The sequence below is a fragment of the Magnolia sinica genome, chromosome 18 (genome assembly GCF_029962835.1).
Source record: "Magnolia sinica isolate HGM2019 chromosome 18, MsV1, whole genome shotgun sequence".
Lineage (NCBI taxonomy): Eukaryota > Viridiplantae > Streptophyta > Magnoliopsida > Magnoliales > Magnoliaceae > Magnolia > Magnolia sinica.
Genome location: NC_080590.1, coordinates 63,783,377 through 63,794,006, shown reverse-complemented (window position 1 = coordinate 63,794,006; position 10,630 = coordinate 63,783,377). Strand labels below are relative to the sequence as shown.

Here is a 10,630-nt window from a genome sequence, read left to right as displayed (position 1 = left end):
ATGTTGGAAGTGATTATCATCTATTAAATCTTTTATATTATTAATCCCATTGATTTGCAGGTAGAAAGGAAATGTGTGTGGTTTCCAACACTTTGAGTTTGTAAGAGTCTAGCTCACTAGCAATTAAGTTTCACAGTAACTCGGCTCAATTTACTACCTGAGTCCGGTTGAAAGTTTCAGTCCATAGTTCCACCTACTACTGGCCCCAAGCCAGATACAAAATGTTCCCATCATTTGGGGGTTCTCTTTCATGCCAGTTCGGTCAACATCTATCATTATGATTTTGGGCCACCAAACAGACACGGCGAGTCCTGCCCGCTGAATGACTTGGATCTTGCACTTTCTACAGTGCACCTGCCAATTTTCCATTTCCTACTATTATATAGAAAAGGAAAAGAAAAGAAGAAAGAAGAGCCCGAAGGCTCCTCGTGCTCTTCGTTTATACATATAAAGATACGTAAATCAAACCCAGATAAATGTCTCTACGGAGAAATAGTACACTCCCCTCTACATGTATATGTTTTACAACCCAGAACAACCTCAAATGAAGTCTCTAGTAATAATAATAATAATAATAAAGTACAATACAATTGTAGCACTCGTGTATATATATATATATATATATATATCAGCATAGTAATACAAAGGTCAATCCACTGTTCAATGCTCAGAAGCTGGTGAGAGTGGAGGCATATGATGCAATGAAGAGGGAGACGAAGAAGACAGAGAGGGACAATGTGATAGTGGAGCTTGCATCTGATGAATCCCCACCTGTTGATGGAATGGTTTTAGAACCACCTCCTGCACCCATCAAGAAACACTGAATAATTAATATTCCTTCCCTTAAAACAGTAGAAAAATGTAGATAGAAACGTTTCTTGTCAATGAATAGCCCATATCCCAAACAAAATGCTGATATGGCCATCGTATATCCCTGGTGATCTATTTCTTCAACCATCCATTTTCTTTGATCGAGGGTAGACAACCAATCAAGTGGTTACTATTATCCAATAATAGCGATTGTGGACTATGGCCCATCCAACAGAGGCTGCTGGATGATCAGTTAGGATGTCTTGCACATGGGCCATGAGTATGAAGATTGTAAGTGAATGTGACAGCATCCACATTTCTAGGATTAACAAATGCCTAAATACGCCGGACTAGTGTTTCAAGGCTTTCCATGTTAAAAGAAAACTGAAATATATAAGCAGATGTACCTGAGGCTGGTGTTCCCAGTGGAGAATCCACTGGAGAAGTGGTTGGTCCGCCGGCAGCTGCCCGAATACACAAGTCAGTGGAGAGAGAGAGAGAGAGAGAGAGAGAGAGAGAGAGAGAGAGCTATGGCCTATAATCCTAGATCTGCTGGGGTAAACCAGGCCTGACCTCAGAGCTATGGCCCATAATCCTAGATCTGCTGGGGTAAACCAGGCCTGACCTCAGAGCTAGGGCCTATAATCCTAGATCTGCTGGGGTAAACCAGGCCTGACCTCAGAGCTATGGCCTATAATCCTAGATCTGCTGGGGTAAACCAGGCCTGAACCTGTGAGGTCAGGCCTGGTAACTAGTAGGGCTGGGCTCCGAATGGACCATGGTTCAAAACGTGAAAAACTCATGTCTAGTCGACTCAAAGATTCAAATGAATCCTAAATTGACCCGACTCAACATTAGCATATATAACTAAGGAATACATGCAGTGTGAATAAATATATTTTTTAAATCATTCATAATTAAATTTTATGCATTGAAACATAGATTTGCTCATGGAGTGCTGGTAATTAAGATGGTTATGCTTCTTACGAATTGGAGTGGGTTTCATTTTGTTCACTGCATTTTTATTTATTTATTTCTTTCTTTCTTTCTTAAGGCCCCTTATTGGTCTTATTGAATCAGTAAACTTGTCAACCTAACTCGATAAGTCTTGTCAAGTATCGACAGAGTCAAGTACGCAACCGATCTTTCATAGAGTAAGTTCGAAATCTCCTCATCAAGTCCAGTTGATGAGGTCGAGTTTCAAGATGAGTAACTTGGCAAGTTTGGGACTATTGATGGTTCTAGAGATTTGCATATTCAACAAGCCTACCATAGTAAAAAGCTGCACGTTCGTAGGGCTGTCCACGGGTCTATTTCATCTGCAGACTTAAGAGTTACCGGACCTGGTCTAATCAGGTTTGGGTCTTACCAGGCCTTTTGGTGACCATGTATCGCTTTAAGAGGATCTGGACCCGGATCTGATTGAGTTTCAAGTCCTAGTGAGTTGGGTTTTGGTTGGCCCATCTAAAATGAGGGCATTGATATGGTTGGGCCATTTGAATGGATGGATTAGATCAGATGGACACGTGTGAAGTGTTGGGGCTTGGCAAACCTCTCCATCAGTAGAAAAATTAATATACATTTAGAATAATATAATATTACTATTAAAATAATGGGAATGAACTCGATCCACTTTTATTTGGGTCCATGATAGTGGATCTGGGATTGGACCTAGATAGACCCGTTTTGCAAAAGAGTCCAAAATGGTGGACCTAAACCCAACCCGATTTCCAAAACGGTTGTTTCGAGAAATTGAATCTGGATTAGAGTCCATCGGGCGCCCTACTAGTATGGTTGTGATTAGTTTTGATTGGGTTGGGCATTGAACCTAGAAAGCTTTAGGAGTCCATGGGGTGTAAAAGGGTCGAAAGGAAGCTTACATGGGCTTTTACCGTTGCATTGACTCACAGGCGGAGTTTGGACTTTGCAAGCGCCGGGGAGTGCCAATGCCTGCGTTTCGTTGATAGTGATCCCCAATGACGAGCCGCCTCCATTAAGGACCGTGCACAGACACTGCGGCTGAGACTTTACTACACTCGCAAGCTGGGTGCAGCACGAAGTTGATGGGGTCGATGAATTGCCTGTAACGTAGTTCAAACATGGGGACAAGCTAATGACTGTTGTCGTGCAACTCGACTGACCTGCGGCATGGGACCATAAGAAAATAGTCACAAGGACCATGGCTAGGCCTACCTCCATCCCCTTGAGAGCCATTTGGGTGTGGCTGAAAGTTAACCAAAAAAATGAGAAGATGGTAATGGTAGGGCTTGGATGTGTGCAAGATTGAGAGGATGTGTTATTGGGTTGTATGGTAAGGAGAATGGGATGCATGAAATGCTCTATTTATGTACACACATAGCAAAGAAGAATACCTGATAAAAATAAAAATAAAAAGTCAAGAGGGGTGTACGTTGGGTGGCCAACTTTTCCTACTCTGTAAATTGCAACGGGATTTTGGTCAGCGAAACCCTATTTTTTAAAAGTTGGTAAACTGAGAATGACCGAGAAACATTGAAAGAAGACCATGCATGCATGGTACCGTGTCAGACAGAGAAGCGGATTGCGTCCTGCCCGGTCCAGGTAGGGACTCCGTGGGGCCTACTGTGATGTATGGGCTTTATCCACGTTGTTCATCCATCTCTCTGGATCATGTTAGTTTACTAGCCAAAAAATGAGGCAGATATAAGGCTCAAGTGGTCCATACGGTGGGCGTTCAACGCCCACGGCTAAAAACTTCTTGGGTGCCACATAAGTTTTGGATGTTTTTTTTTTTTTTTTTTCACTTTCACTCAGGTCCTTATGACCTTGTGAAAAAGTTTGGATGGAAAATAAATATCGTGTTGGACATTATGAGGTTTCAATGATAAGAGTCATTATCACCGCTTGAGCCTTGGACTGCATGGTTTTTGGGCTCATAAACTAGAATAATCTATAAAAATGGATGGAGGGCGTGGTGGCCCCATAGAGCCCCTGCCTAGATTGATGTTCATCTAGGCAGGACAACACCTAATCGACTTCCGTCACATGGGATTGTTTGGGGGCGGATTGGCTACTACCCCCACAATGACCCAGTTAGAGATGGATGGGCCTGTCGGGGGCTTTATGGGGGCCACCGTGATGTATATGTTTTATCTACACCATCCATCCATCCATTTTCTGGTAGAATTTCTTCTAATTGCATAGTTAAATTCAATTTTCTCCAAATTCAAAATTGAAATCCTAGTCTCAATATCTCTCGAATACGATCATGTATAATTTTTATAATTAAATTACTAATTTGAGAAAGTTAGATTATACCTCAAATTTAATGATATTGTTGATCCAATGTCGATGATGGTCCTCCAGCTCAACAGGTTTCTCTTCAATGTATCCCAGTACCGGAGAGATGAGAGGATATAAATAACCCAAGAAATTTTCTCTAATACGCGTCAAGGAATCCCATAATCATCCACAAGGATAGATCACAGAGATAGAGAAGAGGATGAAAAATTTACTCTCTTTACACGCTTTTCTCTCTTTTCTCTAATTCACACAAGGGAAAATGTGTATAGGGCTTTTTATATTAACTCCTCCGTAATATGATCAAATAAATGATGAAGTTATGATTTTAGGGGAATACCAATATAGTACTCTATCACCCTATGTACAACTTTATAACCTACTGTGAGATAAGTATATTAATCTACCCCATCTATGCATATACTTATAATCTAATCACTCCACTACCATGGTCACTAATGATCATATCCCATGTCAATCAAAAGTGGACCATCAAGTAATCATCAGGTGCGATTAAAATAAAACTTCAATGGTTAAAAACCTTTAAAAAATCAATTAAAACAATCAAAGTGTTGAGCCCAATGGAAAATCCACTTGATGAGTTCCTAATTTATCTAGATCAAAGTCATAAATATGTTCCTAAGCAAACCAGTATAACCCTTGTTAGGCCATGCAAGAATTAACAACTCTCAATGAAAGTACCCAGCTATAAACACCCCGCCTCGGGCCGATAAGCTTGATTGAATAAGAACTTTGATCCATACCCTTAACCCTGATCCATACATTTAACCCTGATCCAAACCCAAAACCCCAATCCATACCCTCAACCCAAAATCCAAACCTTAGAAACTCTAAAACCCTAAGAATCAACCCTAAAACCCAGTTAACCCAGTCGTCACAACCCGGCGGAACCCTAACCTGGTCCCAAACCCCGACCCTAGGAAAAATCTATTCTAAAGAGTCAACTCACCTAGTCAGCGCACATAGCCTACTTAGTCAACTCACCTTGTCAAACCAAGCCCATTACCCATTTTGGCCCAAGCCCATTCCAAAGCCCAATTCAGAGACGAGGAGAGACAGAAAGGAAGCTTCGGAGAGCCAAACCTGTCCACATGTACAGGTGGAGCCTTCCTCCAAACTCAGGCAAAAAGAAAGGATAAGCGGCACCCAGGGTGTCGCTCGCGATGTGGCACTAGTCATACTTTGGCCATTTTCTACTCGCGTGTTGTTGTCCTCCTTGCTTATTCCATGCATGTGCAAAATCTAAAAATTACTCTAATGCCCCTCCCTTGAGCCAAAATTACACCTTATGTCATCCAAACTAACACACAAGATCTTGCCACGTGAAAATCTCAAATCTCAACCATCCAAACCATTTAAACCTCAAGGTTTACAGGAATTACCAAAAAATCGAGTTGAAAGGTTATAAATACCCCAATTCCTTTCACATTTGAAGCATCTCTTAATCCACATTCATACACACTAATCCCTACCCATCCATAATCAAGCATCTACCTCACAAAGAAGAGTGGGGGTGGGAAAAGAGAGCTTAGCCTAGGTCTAGCCTGATGCTAGCCTCTTGAGCCAACCTAAGTTCAATCCAAACCACTCGTTATGATCCTTGTGACATTACCATTAATCTAACTGTTTTTCAATCAAGCTTCATATGCCTATCGCATTTGCATAGCATAAATCTCACCACTCAACATACTTTGCACCAAATCGGCTCAGAAGTATGCTTTGAAGCTTGCCGATTAATCGGATCCTGCCCAATAGAAAACCTACGAATTATTTCACATTTTGTCACAAGCATTGTGTACATTCTTATAAGAGAATTGAATCATAACCCTCAAGAACAAGTAGATCATGTAAAATAAAGATCATACAATTGTACAAGCAGAGTGGGTGCCTGACACCTTCCCTCTTTATAACAATGGTCCCTTAGAATCTCTTATCGCAAAACTAATGAGTCATCTTATGACAAAATCCTTGGTTCCCTACCCTAACATTTTCCATAAGGTCTAGCCGATTCTAGAGATGAAAAAATTAACTAGTGGTGACTTTGGTCAAACATAATCAATGAACCACGGTGCAAAACCATCAAAAGAGGCAACCAGTGAAGAAAACGGCCTTGATTCGATTCCGGCCCGGGATCTCACCATCCACAAAATGGCAACTCTACTAGAGATGTACTAACCACAACAATTGAGATCCAACTCGAAAAATAAGATCTTTTTAATCCTTGAGGGTTAGCAATTCTCAAGCATTTGCATCTGCATAAAAAAATAAAAAATAAAAATCCAAAACCATTGGACCTTTGCAAGCTAAGCGCTCCTGAAAAATCCTCTCATTCCTTAATTTCATTCGAACCACATCATAAACTGTCATGGTCAACCATGAGGAAGAAGTCCAACCCTTCCAAGCACTTGATCTCAAAGAAGCTCAGCCTGCACAACCACAATAGGTAGAAGTCATACCAAATCATCCAAGAATTGGTGTAAGGAGTCAAAGCAATGCAGGAGATGTTCCTTCAATTCATGCAAGCACAAGCCACCGCAGTCAATGACCAAGCTAGCCCATCTCAACAACCACTAGCTTCAAGGTTCTTTCCAGCTTCCAATTAAAAACAGGCACAACCGTCGAAACCCACACAGGATCACCAAAACCAGTCAGCACAACCCTAGACCATATGGTACTTTTTCAATACACTTCCGCAATAAGGACTTAATCTCAAAACAATCTTGCAACAAGGATTCTCAGTCAATTTCCATCCAACCTTGTAGTTGGGGTTTCAAATCAATTCTCAGCAGATCCCGTAACCAGGATCCCCAGTCAATTTTCAGCACATCCCATAGCTGAGATTTAATTTCAAGCAGCAATGGTTTTCCCGACCGGAATCCTAGGACCAGCACTGGCAAATACCCACAATGGGGGTCAGTGTCAAGTCCTCTACAACCGACAAGCAGTGGTGAATAGTCATCAAGGAGGTCACTTTCCAGCTTCTCAGCCTCTCCCGATCAGGAGTGCTTTTCAATTCCAGCAATTTCCTACAACCGGGAATACAGTTACAGTCAAGAAAGTTCCCCCTAATGGGAATCATAGGTCGAAGAAATTGAACACTATGTCAAAGAAGCAGAATCAGCTCAGTCGCGAGAGACATCGGTTTTTTAAATAAGTCGAACTGAAATGGAGGAGTTGCGAGAGCATCTTCAAGCCATACAAAACCAGCTTCAACGACAACAGGGGGTTGACCTCCCCTTAACAAAGTTCAGGGACCTATGTCCCTTCCCATATACACAAGTACCTCAAAAATTTGAGGTTTCTAAGTTTAAGAGATACGATGGCAGTGGTTGTCCTACGGCCTATCTCAAAGCTTTCTATTGAGAGCTGAATGTCGTGGTAGGGAATGTCGGATCCTTATCCGCCTATTCCAAAAATCTTTGAATGGCGATGCTCTAGATTGGTATACATCATTGGATTTCCACCATATCAAGACGTGGGAACAACTTTCCCAGGCCTTCCTCGATCGATTCACGTACAATCTCAACATGGCACCAAGGAGGGTAGATTTGACAGTGTTGAGGCAGAGAAGCAACGAAACATTGTCAACCTATATCGGACGATGGTGAGTTTGGCTGCCCAAACCCCCATTGAGAAGGAGGAGAAAATCTCCATGATCGTCCACTCAGTAAACCCGAGTATTTCAGAGTACCTGATCTCATACATGTATGCAAACTTCACCCAGTTCATTCGTGCATGGGAGAAAATCGAGGTCGGAACAATTTCCCCCTAGCCATATCAAACTACTCTAGAAAAATAGAGCAAGCTTGAGGGAAAATATCCAAGATATGGGAATGGAAATGGGTTGATCTAACATCTGAAAGAGGTCAATAACATCGTCGCAACTGCTCAAGGCACTGAATACGCTCCCCAACAAGGATGCTAGTATCATCGTCAATACCAACCTCAACAATACCAATAAAGATATCAACCCCATCCATTGCAGCAAATTCTACAACCACCACCACAGCCACAACCTCAACACCAGCATCAGTTCAGGGGTAACGCCCAATACCCCTATCAAAATTGGCATATAGCAACGGAACCTAGGAAATTCACCATGCTCACACAAACATACAATTAGATCATGGTTACATTAGTGCAGAAGCAACACTTATCTCCCCTACAACCTAGGCCATCTCTAAATCCTCTACCATCCAATTACAATGATCACGAGTATTGTGCTTACCACTAAGGTCGAGGTCACACCACAGACCGATGCTTCTCATTAAGGCATGTGTTTTAAGATTTAATTAATAATAGGACAATTATAATCTTAACTCTTAGAACAAATCCTACAGATGCACCGACCAACATCCTCCAAAATCCTCTGCCACAGCATTAATTGAGCCCAGCACATCAAGTAGGGGGCAATTGTTATGGGGAACATTGAGCTAACTTAGCATATGAGACACATTGTAAAAGAACATTATAGTAGACTACGTGAACTAGCGAAACACTTACAGCAAGGGAAGTTGAGCTAAGTAAGGAAACTCAATGACTAAACTCATATAGTCAGCCCCACTATAAGATAAGGGTTCATCGACAGACCCCGACCTTAGATGCCGACCTCAACCTCAAATGCTGCCCTCAACATTAGATACCGACCTCGATCTCAAATACCGACCTCAAGCTCGGGATAAAAATATCTGAGAGAATCTCGCGCCGTATACGAGTAGAACTACCCAGCAAGATCCTAATAAAGATCACGTCAATCGAGGCATAAACAGAAAATACTCCATAATAGATTCCAACTCCAATATGTGTCACTCTGGCATATCTCACAGATCTACTCAGATACATAAAGTTGTTTGGGAAACCCATATATACATCACCATGCCTGAGGGAAAGGTATGCACAATGATTCCGACTCTAGCCACACCAACTTTGGGTTAATTTACCTGATTTAGGCATCAGACGGTCCCCTGCCACAACCGATGCTCCCGATGTCATTCCTCTTCCCATTGAAGTACAGGTACCCTTCAGAGGTGTTGCGGGATTGACTAGATTTGAGCGATAACAAGATGTATACTAATATAGTGTATAAGTAGCTACATGGGTACACTAGTGTAATCTTTACACAAAACACAAATCAGTCCTTATGTTAAAAAGGTCTAGTATCGTGTAATGACTTCTTGAAGAGGACTTAAGTATACGGATATGGATATTCATAAACTTTTGAATTATGATAGTGTGAATTGTGAGTGGACTTGTATCATAGACTCTGAATATATTATACCTTGACTTTCATAAATGTTAGTTTTAATACTATATGCAGACTTGCCATAAAATGAATGTATTTCAACCATTACATCATGATGACGCATAAACGTACATTATGTTGTTGTTAATGATGGTGGACTTAGAGTTAGACTTTTGGACCTTATGATAGATCATGGTTATTTTTGTCCCAGCACTTTGGAACTTTACCGGTGGGCTGAGTGCATAAGTATAAAGGTACCGAATTGACAAGTTCAGGTAGCAGTGAAATTGGTCAGTCGGGTGGGTGAGTACATAGGTACTCCACCAATGAGGTCAAGTAGTGGCAGTACTACCGAACTGAGTCGATGAGTACAAAAGCACACCACTACCGAGGTTGGGTAATATTAGTATCCTCGTGCTAAGTGGGTGAGTACAGAGGTACCCCATTATCGAGGTTGGCTAGTATCATATCGTCAGTCTGAGTGGATGAGTATAGAAGCATCCCACTATTAAGGTTGGGTAGTATCAGTACCAGCGGGCTGAGTGGGTGAGTATAGAGGCACCCCACTAACAAGGTTGGGTAGTATCAGTATTGGCAGGTTTGGTGGGTGATATATAGGTACCCTATTGATGGGGTTGAGTTGTATCAGTAACGGTGAGTTGGGTGGGTGAGTACAAAGGTACCCTACTAATAAAGTTGAGTATTATAAGTACTTTTAGACCGGGTGGGTGAGTACAGATATACCCCACTGACGAGGTCAGGTAGTATCAATCATGGTACCCCCCCTCCCGGTGAGGGTAGGTACTGTTGATGACTAAATCTGGATGGCTCTCCACTCCGATCCACGAACTCCGAACCGCTTCAGCATCTTGAACCTGCACACTCATAATGAGCAAAGGAGACCCTGGTCTAGGTAAGGGACCCTCCGATGCCTAAGTCAGGTTAAGCGAATCTAGGTCTAAGTTCGAGTGTAGTGAGAGAGTGCAAGATATTGCGTACCTGTGGCAATGGAGTCCCATTATATTTATACCTACCTATCAGATGATCTGGGTCTGTTAATCTCAGCACGATTCGCTCAATTAGTGGGATACTATGATTGTGGAGATATTATCCATAATCTAGGGATTGTGTAGTGTATCGTGCGAATCTGCAAGCAAGATAATCGGCCATGTTCGCTTAAGGTAGTTTCTTAGTTTAGCACATGGGACTGTTCGCATTCGGCTTTAGTATCGGCTTAGGATCTCTGACTAAAGAGGTCCTGACACTGAGCCTCTGACT

The 10,630-nt window shown here is 42.0% G+C and overlaps 1 protein-coding gene across 1 annotated transcript; it reads right to left on the bottom strand.

Moving 5' to 3' along the window:
• Positions 1 to 378: 378 nt before the first annotated feature.
• LOC131232952 (non-specific lipid transfer protein GPI-anchored 5-like) lies at positions 379 to 3,109 on the bottom strand. Its single transcript, XM_058229495.1, has 3 exons — positions 2,691 to 3,109; positions 1,218 to 1,274; positions 379 to 801 (listed from the first exon to the last, which is right to left on the bottom strand). The coding sequence occupies exons 1-3, from the start codon at positions 3,022 to 3,024 to the stop codon at positions 668 to 670; spliced, it is 525 nt and encodes a 174-aa protein (XP_058085478.1). The 5' UTR covers positions 3,025 to 3,109; the 3' UTR covers positions 379 to 667.
• Between the last annotated feature and the right edge of the window lie 7,521 nt (positions 3,110 to 10,630).

Bases quoted from the DNA above. Each gene is read 5' to 3' on its own strand.
- LOC131232952 (XM_058229495.1), bottom strand. From the start codon at position 3,024: ATGGCTCTCAAGGGGATGGAGGTAGGCCTAGCCATGGTCCTTGTGACT. The intron at 1,275-2,690 runs GTAAGCTTCCTT...GTATTCGGGCAG, and splicing joins ATGCAACGGTAAAAGCCCAT to CTGCCGGCGGACCAACCACT. The intron at 802-1,217 runs GTACATCTGCTT...TGATGGGTGCAG, and splicing joins ACTGGGAACACCAGCCTCAG to GAGGTGGTTCTAAAACCATT.